The 20,697-nt window shown below is 41.3% G+C and overlaps 2 protein-coding genes across 4 annotated transcripts; both read right to left on the reverse strand.

The window, feature by feature from the left end:
• Positions 1-4: 4 nt before the first annotated feature.
• Positions 5-14,257, reverse strand: inpp5f (inositol polyphosphate-5-phosphatase F). Of its 3 annotated transcripts, XM_078272662.1 has the most exons (21): positions 14,035-14,257; positions 13,765-13,868; positions 11,661-11,741; positions 10,994-11,130; positions 9,822-9,950; positions 9,475-9,660; positions 9,316-9,372; positions 8,763-8,961; positions 8,351-8,530; positions 7,940-8,007; positions 7,316-7,440; positions 7,127-7,204; positions 6,708-6,828; positions 5,757-5,885; positions 5,364-5,481; positions 5,057-5,255; positions 4,681-4,752; positions 4,517-4,590; positions 4,207-4,335; positions 4,030-4,117; positions 5-3,881 (listed from the first exon to the last, which is right to left on the reverse strand). In XM_078272662.1, exons 2-21 carry the CDS (start codon positions 13,859-13,861, stop codon positions 2,729-2,731), a joined length of 3,420 nt encoding a protein of 1,139 aa, XP_078128788.1. In that variant the 5' UTR covers positions 13,862-13,868; positions 14,035-14,257; the 3' UTR covers positions 5-2,728. The 3 variants fall into 3 exon arrangements, with proteins under 3 accessions (XP_078128788.1, XP_078128789.1, XP_078128787.1); XM_078272663.1 differs by having other exon boundaries at positions 9,475-9,642; positions 13,765-14,257; XM_078272661.1 differs by having other exon boundaries at positions 13,765-14,257.
• A 658-nt stretch (positions 14,258-14,915) lies between these two features.
• bag3 (BCL2 associated athanogene 3) lies at positions 14,916-20,275 on the reverse strand. The gene is made up of 4 exons (XM_078273582.1): positions 20,054-20,275; positions 17,469-17,795; positions 17,024-17,368; positions 14,916-16,924 (listed from the first exon to the last, which is right to left on the reverse strand). The coding sequence occupies exons 1-4, from the start codon at positions 20,222-20,224 to the stop codon at positions 16,103-16,105; spliced, it is 1,665 nt and encodes a 554-aa protein (XP_078129708.1). The 5' UTR covers positions 20,225-20,275; the 3' UTR covers positions 14,916-16,102.
• Positions 20,276-20,697: the final 422 nt, after the last annotated feature.

Consider the following 20,697-nt stretch of genomic DNA (forward strand, 5'->3'; position numbering starts at 1 on the left):
AGGATAAGAATAAATAGGATATTTTAATATACAATACAATCTCAGTACACTGTGGAAAACAATGACAACAGTCAGTTGGTAAAGAGGAAAGATGACCACAGCCATTGAGATGACTGGTGCTAATGCTAGAAACAGTGCAAATCAAACGCTTTAAGACCTCTAGTTGCATGATAACTTGTCATGTCATGTTTCGTCTGGGGTCCTAATGGGAGTGGAGGACAACCACAGACAACAAATGAAGAGGTGGTTGCAAAAGCACTTGGTGTAAAAAAAAAAATAATAATTAAAAGGAGAAAAATCTCACCCAGCAAATATAGAATCAAATTAAACTATTCCAGCTTTTGCATATAAAAACCAGACACCAACACTATAGCATTGTGGTCTCTACCGGGAATGTTGAGGATTACTGTTCTTTTAGCTTAACGCAGCAAGTGTAGGACAGAATACGTTTCTGTTATGCTTGACGACCGCTCCAGTGTTTGCAATCCTGCGGAAGGTTAAAAAAAAAAGAAAAGAAAGAAAAACCACCTTTCAACCCTCTGCATTAAAACTTTGCAATTACAGCTATTACCTTAAAGCTTTTGGCAGCACCACACACTATACGCAGGTTCAATAACTATATAATGCAGCACCCACAAAGCAGCCAAGGCTACAATCTCACTTAATCCAAGTATAGTCAGATGAAATATACAAGTATCGCACTTCTCATCTGCTGGTGAGCAAGCTGAATGCAAACAGGCAAATATAACACAAAATATGAAACCGGTGACCGTTTATCTTGGGATATTTCAGCTCAAAGCAAACCAGATTATTATTATTTATCATAAATAGACACAGATATACAAAGCAGTGTAATGAGGTGGCCTTGATACATTATCATTTCTTCTGGAGGACGGTCATATGGGACATGTTCACTGAATGACAACCACAAGGGTTAACGGGTGACTAACGAAAACCTCACTTGAAGTTAACGGAAAAACATGTACAATGTAACAATGTTAACGGCTTCATAGCACATAAATATAACTGGGGCTCTAAGACAAGCACTCCTAAATATCAGCAGCAGTAGTAGGGATGCTCTAACTCACACATACTGCACAGTACATACAAACTCCCAACACATCTCCAACACTTGCTCATTTCCATGGAGAATTTTATGTGCCAGTGGATGAAATATCCCAAGATAAAGCTTGATGACATACAGTAACCCTGAACATGATCTTTTACACAGTACACCAAATGTAACATGTAAGAGTGGACTTAAAAAGGTAGATTTTGCCATAAATACCTGATATACATAATCCCACTTCAATTCCCTGTTAAGGCAAATATGCTTTCAGTTTGGGGAGTGCATAAAGCGTCAGTGGTTCTAATAACTGGATGGGTGCAATTGCATATATACCTACTATATGCTACTCTCCTGTCTTTGTCAAACATGCAACGTCAATGTACAACGCTGGCCGAGAACTCGGTTCAAACAAACCCTCCTAGTTCATTAGTACAACCATTAGCAGAATAGTTATTTCATTACATTTTACCTATCAAAAACAACTCCAACCAGTAGTTTTCTGGTTATTCATGATTAGCAATGACAGCAGTGGGAGTTCTTTTGAAAATATAATGCTCATACCTCTTTGAGATGCCACCCTACAGTCAATACAAAAAGCTTAAGGGAAGGCTCTACTCAGGGAACAGATAAACATACGACACTCACTGTACATATCAACAACCAGGATACTCTTACTAAGGTCTTGTGTAGTCATTATTTCTATAACGGTATATCTTCTAAGTTACACTTGACAACATTGATATTACATAGGATAACTACGTACAGTATGTTGTCTGGCTAGTTTCTGAAAGCTGTACAAAGGGTAATAGTTAACACAGAAATGTCCTTTGGGAATCACAAAAGATATTTGGTCGGATTCTACAACTGTTACAAATTGAAGGTTATTACACGGTCTATATCACAAACGCCAATAAGTGACCTGCACATACAGGATGACGTACAGTACATGATAAAAGTCAGATTGGTCTTTAAACATACAGCTAATGTTTACCTGCCGTGTCAGAATCAGCTACCATTAACCTCACATGCAAGCACTGTGGGTATAATAACCATTCAGACTGAGGATAGTGACATTGTTTACATGCACAAAAATACTCTGCATACCACTCTGGAAGTACATGTACAGTACATGAGTTTAAAACATCTTAAAAAAACAAAATATCTTCTTCTATCTTGTTTTTGGTCTCTTAAGGTAGTCATAAAGAGAATATCCTTGATATTTGATAAGAAAACTACTACTACGGTAGCACTTTTCAGGAGTATTTTAGGATTTGAATGTACACTCATTTCAATCAGAAGTTCCACTGTATAAAATTGGACATGGGATAACACAATTGCTTATTGAACACTTGACATTGTGCGAGGTTGCATGGCAAAAGTGATTATAATATATAAATAACTGGACAATCAGGGCTCTCCTAAGAGTCCATAATTATGTGCATGTAAACATGGTCACTGTCATGTTGGGCTTACGTATATATTCAGAGAGAACAAGAGAATTAAGAGTCATAATTAACACGGGCAAGTTTAACTAAAGGGCAGATTTAAGAGCGCAGTTCTTGGCCGAGTAGTGACGCTATGTGCAAGCTTTTGCTACTGCTACCATACAAGAAGTTTCAACACGACGTACGACTACAAAATCCTGCTACAAGGAAAGCACTAGATCTGAATGATCCTGGTCTGGCACTGTGTAAACATTGCCTTCAGCTCGCTCTCTTGGGCTTCGTTGACAGTTTCTGGCTCTGGGCTCTTCTGTACCTTTGCCACAGCAAAGTTGATGCCCTGGGTGAGTCCCGCCTGGGTGAGGCTGGCCACCTGGACCATGGAGCTCTTGATCTTGGCAAAGGGGGACACCACTCGGCTGCCGTTGCTGTCGGCAGGTGAAGGGCCGAGGCTGCCCTCCATCTGTGAACACAGGCTCCTCTGAGAGCCTCCCGAGGCCGCAGAGCTGAGCTTTTGGACAGTGAGGAGGTTGGAACCGGAGGTAGTGGAGTCGACGTCTAGCTGGGATGGCCTGGGGAGCTGGGGCTCCTCCGGCTTATGCTGCGGCTCAGAGCTCGGCCGCTTGTCTGGGTCTGCTAGGGTCTTATTCTGCACAGGCACCACAGGATTGAGTGGGGGCGGCTGCTCTCCAAACACCTCAACAGGTTTGGTTTGTGCATCCTGGACAAACTGGTGGCAGTAGGCATCAATGGGAGTACCAAAGTCAATCAGAATGGCTTCTTCAGCCACCGAGGCGGCCCCTGGGGACTTGTCATCACTGTCTTGAGAAGGGCTTTCCTGCTTCTCGTCACAGCCAGTGACTCGGATAATAGAGGGGATATTTAGCTCCACACTGCCATTAGACTGGGAGCGACTGCCCAGTCGTGGGTTTGATGCTACAATGCCGCAGCTGGGCAGCACATAGTCCACGTTTTCTAAAGAACCAGAACACGGGTGGTCTGGGTCAGAATTGTAGGAGTCAGAGTCGTCGGAGATTTCAGAGTGCCCGTCACCGATATCTTTTCGGGCACCTGTGCCAGGGTTGCTATCTGATGTTTCCAAGCTGCTGTCTGACTTCCACAGGTTGACATGCATAGTTGGCTTTAGGAAATTGACCTTTACATCAGGCTTAGAGAAGTTGCCCAGCCTCCCGAGGGGCTTGAAGGGGCCAATGTTTACGTTCGTCTTGGTCTGTTTAACTTTCTGATTAAGAGAGGAGAACTTGTTGAGGAGGAAACTTTTGCCCTGAGCTAGACCAGAGCTACCCTGGACATGGTCAGCGGGTTTGTTCTGGATGCCCATTATATCCTCATGAGGCCTACTCTGCCGCCTGGAACACAGATACAGACAACGTAAGTACACGGCCCACCGCTCTGGTCATTGGTTTAAAGTAAAAAATGTGCCATCTTCTTCTATCTCGCTATATGTGAAAAAGAGAAGAATGCTAATCATCTTAAATACAACTAATTAGTACTCACCTCTCCAGCTTCTTTTCAACCACAAGCAGGTCCAGCCCCGTGGCCTGTTTCATTATGCGAAGCATCTCAGCTATGCATTGTAATGTGTCTGAAACATGTCACAATGCAAGTCTCAATCGGTATATCGAAAACGTTTCCATTTTTGCAGTTTAAACAATTTAAAGAATTGCCTCCTACCTTTTCCATCATCCTCAGGATTTCGTGTTGCTGCTCTCAGTGTGTGAAAGTATCCGCTCGTCTCTTCATTCCTGTAATGCAAACGCATACAGCAGAACTTTGGCTTCCCAAACAGAGTAGGCTCTGGACCTGCAAAAGAAAACAACTTGTAACTTCCATTTTTTCAAGTGATGTGCTTTCCTTGCATGAATCATGACTGGAGAAATTGCTGAAAGGATGCTGACAAACTGTTAAAGAACACATTTAGGAAGTGTTGGGTGAGTCAGTGAGCATACAATAAACCCTCACTTCTCCTTTGAGTTTAACTTACCAATTTCGATCTTTTCCAAACCCTCTAAATTGAGGCGCTGGTATTGGTCGACTTTGTCTGCTTCTTCATCGTAGCTAAAATAAAATAAAGGAAAACATAAGTGAATCTATTAAAAACAATTTCTAAAAGAAAAAAAAGGTTGACAAATTCAATATCGGACTTACTATGCAATGTAATAGGCTTTGTCAGACAGAAGCAGCAGCACATCCACATCTTTGTTGGTTGCATCAATGAGGCTGGTGGCAAATGACAAAACGGGTAGCATGAAAAAAGCTCTTCAGAAACTACTGAAAACGGGCGCCCAGATAGCTCAGTTGGTAGAGCGGGCCCATATATAGAGGTTTACTCCTCGACGCAGCAGGCCCGGGTTCGACTCCGACCTGCAGCCCTTTGCTGCATGTCATTCCCCCCTCTCTCTCCCCTTTCATTTCTTCAGTTGTCCTGTCAATAAAAGGTCTAAAAATGCCCAAAAAATTATCTTAAAAAAAACTATTGAAAACAGTATAAATGGTACAAAAGACAGGGCAGCTAGCCACTAACCTCATGTCACAATTGATGAGGGCCCAACCTCCATGAAACTTCTCATCATCAAGCAGCAAAAGCTGCATGTAGGTCTGCAGCAGGAGGCTGACCTGCTCCTGCGCTCCCCTCTGGCTCTCTTTCTCCTTCTCTTCGTGCTCCTTCTCCTTACTAAAGATGGAGTACAGGTCCTCTGTCACTGGCAGGCCCATCATTAGGTCTGCAGGGAGAGGCAGAGGATTCAGAAGAGTAAATCAAGGGCAGGTTTTGGGACAGCGTGGGTACGAATACATATATCCAGATATAATATGCGTCTGTTTTTCCATACCAATGACTGCTTGTCTATAAGCATCCCTGAAGCGGTTCAGATAGTAGCGGTTGGCTGAGTTCACGCCATCCTTCATCACACCAGCCAGTTTCCTCTCCCCCGTCCTGGTGAAATCTCCCTAAAACAGATCATACAGCGCGCTTTGAATATATCTGTTGACTTGCGACTCTCTGTGATTTCAGTCCATTTCGAAGTCCAAAAGGCTCAGTCAGTGTTGTGTTCTGATCTGATCTACTGAAATGCTCTGTTGATTCATGAGTGTGTATCTCAACAGCTTAAACTATTCACTATTAACTGACTGTGTCAAAGGAAGATGGCACGCTTCACTAACTTTGCTTGTTTAAGCAAACGCTGATTCAGATGTGAACATGTGCAAAGACACAACGATGTTACCTTGAGTGCTGCTGTGCCTGCATACTGTCTGCTGATGGTGTCTCCATTGTTGGCCCACATGATCTGATAAATCCTGTAGCATTTGAGAGGCAGAGGCTGCTCTGGAGGCATCACACCCAGTTTCTTCAGCTGCAGGAAGACAGGGGACATGTTTTGTCCATGGAGATGCTGTTAAAACGGTACATGGAAAGCCTTTCTCCCAGTTTACACTGCATCGGTGGGAAAGGTCAGCCTGTATTTATTTACACATTTATTTTGTTCAATTTACACTTGAATTTGAGCATGAAATGTAATCCAAGATGAATATGGTGGAATTACTGGATTTCTAGAAAGCTCAAAAGATTTGGGGTGTACAAAATATGGTTGTGTTGATGTGCACTGTCTGCCACACTGTGTGTGATCTGATGAGCAAATATATGCAGATGTCAGTAATCTGCCAACAAGCTAACAGAGACAAGGATTCATGGTGTCAAGTGAATCTGGAAAATGACGCTTACACCTTTTGTAAAGCACTTCGAAATCCCAGTCAAAGAAAATATGTTAATGATGATGTTGATTATTTATTTAATACTACTATTATTTATAAAATATAACGTTTCTCATATTAATTAACAGCAAGTTGTTAAATGTGTATTTTTCCTGAAAAATTTATAATATCTAGCAAAAAAATAATTATACTAATAATTGATATTGTTATTCCTTGCATACCAGGAGAATGACGTTTAAGTTTACAGCCACTAAGGACTCTGAGCAGTAACTTTTATTTAGCTGGACACGAGTTTCATAAGGAACTGTGTAACTTTCAGTTACAAACCTCACTGGCACAGGAAATAGTAAATTAAATTTAGAAATCAGCACATATTAGCAGACCTACACAATACTGTATGTTTTGTGCTGTGAGAAATGCATGTTCATCTGTTTGCCTGGGTCCACACAAGGACCAGATCTCACCTGTTGTTCCATCACCGCCCGAGCAATAGCAGCCTGGACCACGTTGGTCCTGTCGAGGCAGTCCATACAGTTGACTCTAAAGATACCCTCCTGTTTGCAGATGACTCCGGCCTGATCCACCCTGACAGATCAAGATACATTGAAAACAGGATGCATTCGTAGATTACAATACTGTACCCAATAACAAACAGGATGACTAACATGCACTAATACCCTATGAGTGGTTCATTGTTGTTTTCTATAAAAAAAATAAAAACAAGATCATGCCCCAATGAATATTTATATTCATTGGGGCATGATTGATTGACTGATTTTGCTAATAACAGGGAAATGCTGATAACATGAACTCTCGCTTATAAGCGAGAGTTCATGTTATCAGCATTTCCCTGTAAATTGCTTAATACTGAGATGACACTTACCAGGCCCACTTCATGTCAGTGATGAGGTCAGAGATCGCATCTGTCAGTACTTGTACATTCTCAAACTTCATACCTCGGCTGAGAAAAAGGATATAAGCAGCATAAAGGGGAAGGAACTGCAACGTGGTGTAAAATAAGACGACTACATTTATGAACAAGTCACACAGCTGAGGCACGTGTTTCTCTTACCAGTGCTCATGAAAGTCAAATGAAACATATGTGAGGTTTGGGTTGTTGTAAAGCAGGACTTGCTTCAGATATGCGTCCCCAATTATCTTCTCTCGTCCGCTTTGATCCACTAAGTTAATGATGACCTGATAAAGACAATAAAGAGTGTGGCCATTTAGCCTCGAGTATAAAATGTATGGCCCTTAGAATAGAATAGAATATCTTTGTCATTGTAACAGATACAACGGAATTAAGTGCAGTCCTTGTTAGCGCCAAACATCCATGATGCAATACATGCCTAATAAATACATCAATAAAAATGGAGACTAGAAAAATGGAAAAAATGCTACTACTGCAACCTTGAAGCCTTTTCCTGTGGAAACACACTGAGATGCTAAATCTTAGACCACAAAATTAGCACTTTTAGCTAGCTCAGTGTGGTGATGACAAAAAATGTCACCAATTCTAGTCAGGATGCTCTGACATTAAGCACATGGTAGTTCACGGTATATGCATCCACAGGTGACAGAATAACCAGTTGTGATAATAAAAAAAAAAAAAAAAAAAAAATCCTTACACTAATGCATGTAAGTAGTCAATAACTAAGCACATACCCAAGCATGCACTATGGCAAATCAAACCCACCTGCGTCTTGTAGAGTTTAAGCTGTTCTTCAAAGTGAGCAGAAAAGTAAGACATGGTCTCCTTCTCTCCTGAAACAGAATATGCATACTAATTATTTCCATATAATGAATCTGGCTAGACACCAAGAGATCTAGTTTGGAGACTGAAGTGCCGTTTCCTTCGTTCACCTGAAGATACATTCCCTATATCAAATCTAGAATTCCTCCAAATCCTAGTGTCCAATAAATAATTTTACATTTTAAGTGGAGCAAGGACTGACATGATAACTATATTTGGTTAATATGTAAGACATAGCTCAAATACACTGGACAGATGTGTGAGACCCGAAGAGAACAGCCCACGATACCCAAACACAGCCTCTGAGAGACCCTCTTTATAAGACTGTATGCAAGATAATGTGGTTCTGCTGACCTTTCTCTAAGCGTGGCCGGGGATTGTAGCGGTAACCCGCCTGGCTCCAGAAGACAGGCACGGAGCCACGAGTCTGCACAAAGGACAGAGTGTGGCTGTGCACATGGATTAACTGCTCTGTCTCCACATAGTTAGCCACATGGCCATCGGTATCCACTCCTCTGCGTTTGTACCGCATCCCTGTGGGCAAGGAGAATGTATGAGCACTATTCAGATTATTTATATCACAGATCATGCTTCACTTGAAGAGAATAAAAACGAAATCGTCTGCTGAGTTATTCAAAGCATATTGTGAAATAAGCCGTACTTGGCTGTGGGAACAATCAGTCCCAACTACACAGCATAACCCATATATTTGGACAGAATCAGAATTCAGGCACGAGGCCAGGCTGCTAAGTAACCGTAGCTCTACCTGCGCGGTGGCGGCTGCGTCTGGAGATTAGGGCCACAGTGAAGCGGGGATGGATGTCATCAACACAGGTGACCTCCTGTGGTGGCGTTTCAGGGCTGCTCCTCTCTTCGTCGGACGTCTCGTTGTAGTTCACCACCAGTTCCTCCACCTGTACAAAGCCCTGGATGATTGGTATCACCCAGAAGTCCACCTCTGGCACCTGGAGCATTCAAATAAGTTAAAAATAACATCAGGACAAGAAGATTAAAGCGCTCATTTGTCATAAGTTGTTGATAAGGAAGCATTTTGCATCCACCAAGTATTCCGAGCAGATAATCTTGCATAGCTCTTTACATAGCCGTTCTATTCACTGAGTATTTCCATACTCTTCTGATAAAGCACTGGTAATTATACACACATACAACTGCCACGCTTACACAGCAGGGCCAGCACCAATTGTCAAAAAATCATGCGGGGAGGGGGGGGGGAGGGGGCAAAGTGCATTTATTCAATTCTAAAATGAGAGAAACAAACCATAACTGTACCACTTAATATTTCTGTGTTGAAAAATTACCTGAAGGTCAATAAGGTCCTGGATCATGTGTTTATTCCAGAAGAAACGGTCGTCCACCTTTCACAAAGAATAACAATTACTGTCAATCAGATGTAGGGCTTTTGCTGTATAAATATGTAAAATGAATACGGCAACAAGCCCAACGAGTTCTCTCCACACCTGTTTCCATAGAGGTAAGCTGGACTTATCCGAGTCTCCCTTGCGCTGCACACTGTTTGTCAGGTCGTAGGTCATGCTGTAGTAGAAGGAATCTGAGTCCATGAATACCTTGTACAGCTCATCCAGCAGCCGCCTCTCCAGACGCTCTTTCTCTTTATTTTCCTTGACCTGGAAGGCAGGGGAATACTGGATTGGGTGTTTGGATAGAAAAGAGCGAGAAGTTGAAAAAGAAAAGAAAGCTAAATCCTAGAACTTCAAAGCCTTTAAAAGCGTGAAAGATAGGAAAAGCAGTGCGTCCATTTGAGGATGACAAAATACATTTTTATAAGCGGACAAAAAGAAAACACCTTTTTCTTGATGGGCACAGCAACATTAGATTTGATCTGGCTGAAGGTCTTCATCAAGAACTTTGACTCATCAGGAGACTGGGCCAGTTTGTCTGGTCTGTCGATTCCAAAGTGATGCTTCTTGCAAAGCTGAAAAACAGGATCCTCTTATATTATAACTGAATTTGGTCCCACCTTTAATTTCTTAACTACCCACAAACAGCCAAAACAAACAATACAGTACTCTATATAGTTCTCATTTTTCTAAACAAATGCAGTAAACAATCTAACTACATTGATCTATAGGATTTCTAGGCACAGGGGTGGATCATTCCACAGGAGGGGAATGATCATTCTGCAGTACAAGGACAGCGTACAACAGGATGGGGTCTAAAAGCCTATCCTCCTCTGTATTTACTCACTTGAAAATATTCTGTCTCACCATCCATGGAGCTCCCCTGAAAGACTGAAATCTTAGTAATATTCAACATCCTTTGCGATCTATCACAGTGACTCTATGTCTGCATTTCATTTCCACTCTATGTGTATGGGTGAACATAAAACATATTTTTTAATAAAATAAAGCACTGTCAGCCGATCAGAGAATAATCATAAAGTGGCGCATGTATACAGGGTATTCTTGGGTATATGTAGGCCTGTCACGATAACATATTTTGCTGGACGACAAATTGTCCCAGAAATGATTGCGATAAACGATAATATTGTCGTTCTGAGACCATTTTCATCTAACATGATGATAATGGCACAATAATGCGGGTACAGCTTTTCAAAGATCAATAAACTTGTATTTCTAAAGAATATTTAACACTGGAACTGGAAGACATTTTAAATAGCTGCAATAAATGAACAAAACAACCAAAAACAATAAATAAAATGGACTCTCAGTCTCTGTTAACAAAAAACCAAACACAATCAAAAACAATAAATAAAATGTTTCCGGCCGGGATAATTTCCATTTAAAAATGATAGAGCTCATCTTTATTTATCATGCGATTAATTGATTTATTGCATATTGCGACTGGCATAGGTATATGTATTTAAAATAATGAAATACAATTTAGCATTCTAACAAGCACTGTTATAATGATTGCCAGGGGGGCTGAGTGCAATAATCAAAACACAAGTACATGAACCCTGCTTCTCATGTCTCATTACAGTATTAGTGTACACACCTCCAGCTCAAGCTCCTGTGGCTCTTCGTCAGACAGGGGAATGACGGCTATCTTGGTGATCTTGTAGACTTTGTGGTTGCCTGGTAAATTGCCCACCAGTGCTTTCTGGCGTATTAATACGAGGCCCAGAGGAAGGTCTGCCAAGAGGAGAAAGAAGGGGAGTTGCGTCACGGGTGCAGAATTCCTCACATTCTGAGAGGTGTGAAGGAAGCAGCTGCACACCAGCCATTAACTGCAGATTTTTAATAGGTAACACAAGACTGATCTGGTAAATAAAAATCCAAACCACATTACAAACCACCATCTGAATTACTAAAATAATTGTTCATATATTTTCTTGTGAAGGCAGGGTATAATGTTCCTACTCCATACCATTCCTACCCTGAGGCCCACAGAGACAAGCCATCATCAAAATAATTTTTTATCACCTATTGAATCATCACCGTCAGCTCACTCCTCTTCATAACTACACAAATTTCCAAGTACTTTAACACATTTCTTCACACCTTTCCTTGTGAGTAAGAATCATGCGAAGCACTGGATGATTTGGTAACTCAAGCATCCACGCACACAGATGAGAAATTTTAGGTTAGATGTGTGTGAGCCCTGTGCAAAAGCAACAAAAAAAAAAAACGCAGCTTAGGGTAAAATGTAATTCTCCACTTACCTGTGTGAAGCTGTATCTTTCCAATGATACCTTCTACCACGCCCAAACACACTGGATTCCAAGCTAACAACAGGTCTGTTGCTGAAACAGAAATATGAAGATGAAACATCAGAACGGCGGTGTAGCAAGACAGCTCAGCTAGATATGCCTGAGGCCAGATACTGTAAGCAGCTAGGGTCAAAACTTTGCTACATATGCAAGTACAGGGCCATGAAGGCCACTTTGTTTATCGAGGCCTTGAGTTATCTCTAGAAAGACTTGAGCATGTGCAACTTTGATTGAATGAGTTAACCAAACAGACCTTAAGTACCTTAAAAGGTGCTCTAAGCGATGTTGGGTGACGTCACTTCTTGTTGACGTTCGAAGTACTGTCAAATAAAACTGAGGCTAGCTCGCCCCTCCCTCCTCCTCATCCCGAACACTGTTGGTTTGTTTGTTATGTTATGTTTGGTGGTGCAGGTTGGTGCAGTTTGTTTTTGTTGCCGTTTGTGGAGCCTACAGAGGCCGCGTTTTTTTACAGTGTGTTCAGGGGACAGGCAGCTAGCGGATAGTGAGGAGATGGTTGCTGTATGTGACAAATTCACAAAAAATGTTGTAGCCTAAAAAACGTGTGACATCGCTTAGAGCACCTTTAAAACAATTGTGGTTGGGTGAGTTCCTGTTACCACGCTAAAACTTGTTTTTAATACCTAGTACCTAAACCTGTATCATGAGTTATCATGCACTTAAAACGGTCTAGTAGCATTGTATTGAAGAAAGTGTCATTTGATTGAAGAAAAAAAACTAGCCGGTCTCCAATAACTTACATTTTCAAACACCAGGCCAAGTTTGAAGTCAGTTCTGGCAATGCACAAACTCAGTGACTACAAGAAAAACTGGATTGCTTAGCATTGGTGACGGATTAAACATCACAGTGGAGAAAATTGGAAAAGTGTGAGGGGTGTGGCTAAATAGGGAGAACATCAAGTCTAGGCCGCCTCAGACAATGACTCTTCCTGTTACTTTCACCAGCCATAAAGAACATTTGATGTACAGGCCAGAGAACTGTGAGGGCCCACAGGAAAGGTCTTTCAGAAAAAACTAAATTATAAAAATGATGAAAAATGATACCACAACTTCACTCAGAATATGTAATATCGTGGAAATACTTCACTGTGTGCTTGAGAGTGGAGTGGAAACCCAGTGAGTGGAAACCTTTTTTTCCAATTAAATAATGGAACAGTAGTGCAACTAAAAACCTGTTCAGGATGGCTGGACAGCCATACAACTTCAACTGACACAGGGGATAACATGCACTGCCTTCTGGTGGCTCTAATGAAACTTCTTTTAGTTCAGCAGTTCTTTACTTCAGCTGAGAATATGTAATTCCCACAGTCCACTGTATTTCATAGCAATGGGCCACAGCAGCAGTACTCAGTTCTGTAATGTGATTAAGGTGTAATGCCAAGAGCACCTTTACAGACGTCAGTAAAACTTTATATGCCTGTACCTGTATTTATTACTACATAAATAAATCAGAATGGTAATATAGTTTTCTAATAACTCCCCATATTAGAATAGAACATATGTTAAGCTGTCTTCAGTCAAGTCATGTTCATGTTATGAAAGCTAAAATTCTGTTATTTTTACCTCCTTACTGTCCTGTACTTTGTCTGTTTGGTCTAAAGAAGAACTGAAGAGTCACATTTCTTTAATGTTATTATTAACATAAGAAGCAAAGCAAGAACTTTGGAGTCAGTTTGGGGTGTTGGCACTCCCGGAATAAAAGCTTAGACGATGATTTCAAGAATCATGAATGGCGCATCTAACAATTTCCATCTTTGAAACAATCAACTTGTTTTTGTTCGACACAGCAGGATTATTTAGAGCGATCACATGATTACGTTACCGTTTATTTCAGAAATAACGAGTGACAATTACAAGTGGAGGATTAGACTAAACCGCTGAGGTGTGTTGTCAGAAACGGCGTGAAAAAAACATCAGTAGAATAATGTTTGTCAACTCCAGGCAGGCCATGAAATACATAGTAACAAAATAAATAATCAAATGCTAATTCCAGGTAAATGGCCGGCTGCGGTACAGAAAGCTGGGATCCAGTACGTACCAGGTCTGACTGTCATGGTCCCGTCTTTTCGGCTGCACCACAGAGCACGATCCCCGCTCTGGAGAATGTAGTCGTCTTTGGCTTGGAACAGCTCCATTTTGTCCCTTGACGTTACACAAACACAGGTAACTAGCTGGCCTAGTAGCCAGGTACAGGTAATTATCAACTTTCACGCCTTGGAGGTAAACTGTAGCTAGCCGGAGAGCGACTGACTGGCTAGCCACGGTTAGCTCGCTCCCCACAGGCTGGTAAGCTACGGCAGATAGCTACCTCGCGTGCTAGCAGCAGCAGCAGCAGCAGCAGCTGGATGCGTGTCGGATGTGTTTATTCCACTTATAAGCATGCTGCTAATCAAATTCCCTTTCTACTGGAGAAGCAGCCCGTCCCACGGTCATGCTGCACGGAGTAAAGGCAAAGACACATCAATAGGGGAGAAAATGTCCCAGCAACTGCTGCGTGTACTCGTAACGTTAACCGACAGTTTCCTGCTCTAAACAATAGCACGTGATCTGTTCCGTCATCACCGGTGTACAGGTACTGTACACGTCATTACATCGCTAAATGATTAGAGTAATTATTAACTATATGGTTAATTCATTATATGATATTATTATATTCGAAGATACCATATGTTGATAACTGGACTCACCATTCTGATGAAAGTGAAAATTAAGAATGTGTGGCTTGCTTTTATTTTTATTATATTGCCTTTAATTGTCTTTTTAAATGAATAAAAATGTGGTTCTTATATGTCAGGGAAATCAAAACATCACAGCTACAGCACTTGTTTAGTGACAGCAAGGCTAATGCTAGTTGAATCTGGGGAAATTAGGGGATTATGTGGAATAATGGAATAATTAAATCCCTATTCTCATGTTACAGTTTGGGGTCATTTGTATATTAAAAAAACACACAAAACTTACAAACATTTTAAGTGTCCCCACCCATCTAGGAATAATGCAGCAAAAATGTTCTTAGTTATGACCCTGTGGGGTTCTAAAGGGAAAAGGCAGGGAGAGGCATAACTGTTAATCTTCCCAATGAAACCCCTTTAGTAAAACTAAGCCACATGTAGGACAGCTGAATACTGTCAGGGACACACTCAAGTCTCAGACTGACTGAATCTGTGGAAACCAAAATATGAGTCAAAATCCATGTCAAATAAAATTTATTTTCAAACATACCAACGTGATTCGCTTTCAACAATGCATCAGTCTGCTACTCATGAACAGTGATTAAAACTACACCACAATCCGTCATTTGTAAATGTATGTTAGGCAGTTGCCTTACAGATGGCTTATGATCGTATTATACTGAAAATGAACAAACAAACAATTGGAAAAAAACCTAACACATTTTTTGAATCTTTTTAAGTTTTCTTGCACTTTATCTCTTTAAGAATTTGGCACTTTCTTACAGTTGGCATATTTAAGGCTTATATGCCGGTTTTGTGTTAGCGTTATTACAGATTGTGGCTGTGGTAGTTATACATTCTGACACTCTTAAACTGCTGATTGTCTGACATCTCAAGTAAGATACACATCGCACCTCCATTTGTCATTACACATTCATAAATGTACCAAAATACTATATAATGATATAAATACTGATATATTTTTTTTCTCGAAATAACAAGTAAACCAATGCACATACAAACACTCAAACACATCAATCAAAACTTGTGTAACTTATTTACTTCAAATGAAGTGCTGCTGATCTTTCAGCATGATACATTTTATTGATGGCAAAGTGCAAAGACGGCAAAATGAGTAATGCACCAAAAAGCAGCATCTAAATAAACATATTCACTGTGTTCTGTGACAAAGCAGCTCCAATGTGGCCATGTAGCTATAAAGGGGAAAATGCTTTTCTGTTGACTGAGTTCTGCTTTAAAGCCCCAATGTTTGCACTTGTGTACAAACTGATTTGCTGACTGGATTAAGAAAAGCTCCATACAATATTTGATCAAGACAAAAGGCAACCACACATAACATTTCTTAAGAAAATACTTCTACTTTTCTTCCATTTATTGATAAAGGCCTCTTATTCAAACTTGAATTTAACTAGAAATTGTTGTCAACACCTTGATCATGACAGCTGTCTTATTATGAAGACATTGGCACAACACAGAGGGAAACACCATTGGCTTGAGAAACATGATTGCACTGAGATACCATCAATTATGTGCTGAATGGCAGGAAATACCAACACTGTTAATCAATGCATGCAACTTCCACAAATGCTGTAGATAGAGTAGAAGGAGAGTTAGCTGGAGTGGACTTGTTCACTATCAAATTTACAGCAGGTTAACCCTGCTACCCTGTTGATTATGAAGTCATTATGATATCTCCTTTGCCAGCTCAACATTCTCCTTGGTGATCATTCTGGGCTCTCCTTTCTGTGTCAGGTTGTCTCCCTCCATCGCGGTCTCGCTGGCAGGCCTGGCTGGCTGCTCCTGCAGTTGCTCCAGTTCTTCCAGTATGTTCTGAACACGACGGACTCCATCCCGTCTTGCCTGCCGTACATCTACACGACCCTCTGGGTCAACCGAGTCCAGTGCTAAAAGCTCTTTGGTCAACAGCTCCTCCAGTAACAAGTATTTCTTATCATTCTTCTTTCCATCAAAACACTTCACCTCCTGCTCCAGCTTAGCAACCCGTCCGACTATCTGCTGTACCTTAGCTAAGCCGGGGTGGACTGGACACTGAGCAGCCTGTTCAGCCTCAACCTTTACAGGTGGGACCTCTGGGGGAACAGCTGTCATGTCCTGGGCCTCAGGTTTTGGAGGTATTTGAACTGTGATATCTGCAGCATGTTGTTGTGGTTGCTCTGGTTTCTGGGGCTGCTGGAACGGTTGCTGCGACTGCTTTAACTGTTCAGGCTGTGGATATGTCTGAGGTGGTGTCTGCTGAAACTGTTGTGGCTGCTGGAACTGCTGAGGTTGCTGGAACTGTTGAGGTTGCTGATGTGGAGGCTGCTGGATCTGTTGAGGTTGCTGAGGTGGAGGTTGCTCGAACTGTTGAGGTTGTTGAGGCTTTTGGACGTCTGCTTCTGTGTGCAATGGCGGGGGGGCCTGCGTGTTTTCGGGTTTCTGCTGAGTGCTTTGTTGTTCCTGCTCCATTTTCTGGGGCGGGTCTCTTGTGAGGACATGCTGCTGAGCCTTAGAAGTTAAAGACAAGCTGTCACAATCTAGGTCAACACATACTGATGTGAACATCTTTGAGCATCGAGAAAAAAATCACACGGAAATAAAAATTACCTGTGGCCTTTCTCCCAGCACCTGCGTTATAATAGGTGAATGACTTCTAATATGAGGTTGGAGGTGAATAGAAGTAGCATCGCGATGCTGGGGAAACAGTGTTGGAGAAGCTCTTTCCCGGGGAGGCGGCATTGCTGCAGAGTAGCCAGGCCATTCGTCGGTTTGAAGGCGATGAAAGGGCTGCTGGTGCTCTGAGTAGGGGACGCGCTGAGAGTAGACAGAGGGATTTAACTGAGCATGTGTTTGTCCTCCTCCACCCTCATGAATCACCGGGATGGGGATGTAACCTGCTTGAAGACCAGTGCTGCTGGGCCGTGGGGGTTGGTGATGCGGGGCAGTGTAAACCTTGAAAATATATCAAATTCAAACAGTGAAAATTCTGTCTTTGGTCATTTATTTTGCATAGGAATTATACAGTCTTGCAGCATGCATACTCAAATCCAACCTCTGTTGTTGGCGAAACAGGTGAGCTGGCCTTTCCAGGCTCAGTGGAGCAGCTGTCTGAAGGTCCGTGTAAAGGTGATCTGGGCCTGCATTGGAGCCCCGGTGTCGGGGAAGGTGTCTGCCGGATATTCTGTGCAGTGGTTGGCTGGATGTAGGAATAACATGGATGCTGTTGCTGCCTTAGGTCTGCACCATCATGGAAGACAGGGATAGGAACATAACCTGGGCGCAGAATGGGGTGCTTCATCTCCCTCACAAAGCTTTTCTGTATCTCCTGAGGGCTCGCTTCTGGTGGTATGTTAGGGCCATTTGCTGACACTTCTCTGACCTGAAACACAGCCAATAGTATAAAGATATAATATAAAATGTTAAGTCATTAGTAATTATATCTTTATAACAAAGAATCTTGTCATTTATTTCTATTACAAGATCCGGCAACTAAATAAAACTACTCTAAGCACTAAGACTACCTTTAAATTAACATTTAGGTAACCTTGATGTTGGTTTCTTTACTTATAATAAAGTTATTAAACAAAAAATGGTTTCGACATCATCAGTGAGAATAGCCATTTACAGTAAACACTGCAAACTTGGTTGACATTATGATCCCTAAACCTAAGGCAATTACTAATTATCATCAACTGTTTTGCCAGGTGAATGGCTTATTTTGAGCAATTACAAGTTATAAAAACTGTTCAAACAAAAATGCCAGAGTATTCTGCTTATAGTTAAGTAACATCACTTTCATTTAGTAAATCGTATACGCATATACTGCTCCACCAAGAGATTTAGATTTAAATGAAGTAAATCCAAAACTCTGTACAAGTGAACCTTCATAAATTCAACATATTTTTTTTCTGAATATGTGCAGCCAAATGTGTTGTGTACAAAACGTATTACTGACATATTAATACATACAACCAAATGTTTTTTAAAGCTGGAGGTATTTTTAATAGGAAAGTTCTCTCAGTCCTGAGATAACTGTAAAGGTTACAGGTTAAAATGTGACATTTCTACAGGGACATGCCAAATGTATCACCTATTTGAGTATTTCATAAATGAAATGAAAGTCTGATTAACATGGACTTAAGCTAATTTCCAGTCAGACAAGTGCTGTGTTTGTGTGTGTTATTTGGCTCCACAATCAGAGTAACATCAGTCACCTGGCTGAATTATCCAGCTCACAATAGTTTGGCACATGCTCTAAACTAACATGTTATTAGCACATCACCATTATGTCCTACACAGAGATAGAACTGTATTTTGCTCCGCTGTTTGACAAACTTTATGAAGAAGAACGTCAGTCAGTATTTGTTTTATATTTGCACACACATGAATTATGGTGAATAACTTAATTTTTTTCCTTATGTCAGTCATTCTTTGACTACATTTGTTCTGGTCTAATCTTGTGAAGAAAAAAACCCATAAATAAACCCAGAATATAGGTATGCAATGTATGCATACAACCCTGATACTCACACTGAAAGCATGTCCTTGTGGACCTAATATTGCAGGAAAATAATCACAGGAAAAAATCATAAGCATAATATCTTCGTAAATACAACATTGGCACTTTCAACACGCTCCTGGGTGTCAGCCAATGAGACCAATCGGGAATAATATAAATTTCCATTAGCCAAGCTAGAAAAAGTACTATTTGTTATTGTTCTCATAGTGTACCAAGTTACTAGACACCTGCCAACAGCTATGGAGCAACAGGTCTGGTAGTTCAGCACTCAGTCAATAATTTATCTGAAAAGTGATTAAAGCTCTACCTCCAGCCACTAACAACAAAATACTTAAGCCTACAGAACAAAAACTGCATTTATATGTAAGCCAGTGACATTTTCGCTCTAAGACAAAAGTTATGAAGTAGCTGTGGACGACCCTTTGCCCTCTGCCATTTCAGTATGGGACACTGCCAGGCAGCACCATAGCACCAATTTGATCCCCTGACAGCTGTGTCTTTCTAGCAGATTCTTCGGGACACTAACTTTGGACAACAGTGTCTATCCCTGAGACGAAAGATTACCAACTGGCAGCCAGTGAGGTTAACTTCAGCCCACGGGTTTTCGCTGCAGACCTGTATGTTTCCACAACATGTATTTAATACAGCTGAACATGAACATGATATGCAGAGCAGCCAGCGCCTCTGTCATACAGTTAATACTCCACAGGCCAAAGTGAACTGAACCTGCCTCAATCCTTGTAAGGGAAAAAGTTTAATATGAGCTGGACACCGCAGTTTTTTCCCACCATGAAAGAAACGTTATTAAAATACTGGAAGCTCATCATCATGGGTAGCCTTCACATGCTGCACGGTGACTCATCGAATAATAATAGTGTTAGATCATGGGAACATAACGGGGTTGATCACCCTTTATAATAGGCTTATGAGCTGTCTGTGAGGGGGAGGTAACGGCGCCAAACAAGGCCTACAGTCAACAAGATTAATATAACATTGATGTAGCACACCGCTTTTATTTAGCAGCGTACCAAACCCACAACACTATAACCGACGTAGCTCGACACAAAAATAACAGTCGCTGACATTGACAAACCAACTTTATGCCGCGGCTCTTTTACCTTTTTCGTGTCGTGTCGCGGGTCATTCCAGGTTGTCGTGCGGTTATTGTGATCCACAAAGAAGGGCCATCCAGTCTGAGGGTCAATTTTTACTTCCCAACCGAGGGGAAGAGGGTCGTTGTCATTGTTGGCCATTATCAATATCGGAGACTGTGTCTTCATGCCGTTCATGTTGCAGGCTGTTCAGTAGTACTGAAACATTTTATACTGGCGACGGACGCTTTAAAGATTCCTTGAAGTGACGTGGAAAAGTGGGCTGGAAGTTTCTCGAAATAGCCGGGTTAAGGTTGGGGGCGGACATCGCTGAATACTGTGGCATGGGTTCCCAAACCTGTTATGTCGCAGACCCCCCAACACACAGAGTAAACCTCTGACCTGCATTACATTTGTCTTCAGCCAGCCTAAAGATTTTTTTTTTTTTTTAATTATTATTATTATTCTCAGGGACAATGCACATGGATCAATATCACTAAGTGGGCCAGTGTTAGCTGAAATCAGAATCAGAATCAGATTTATTGCCAACAGGTTTTCACCTAATAATACATCCATGGTTTTCACATAGCCTACAAGGAATTTGCTTTAGTACAGTAGTTGCTTTATTAGTAGAAGGAATTGCCTTTATTTTAATAATATTGTCTTTTAAT

The sequence above is a fragment of the Sander vitreus genome, chromosome 17 (genome assembly GCF_031162955.1).
Source record: "Sander vitreus isolate 19-12246 chromosome 17, sanVit1, whole genome shotgun sequence".
Lineage (NCBI taxonomy): Eukaryota > Metazoa > Chordata > Actinopteri > Perciformes > Percidae > Sander > Sander vitreus.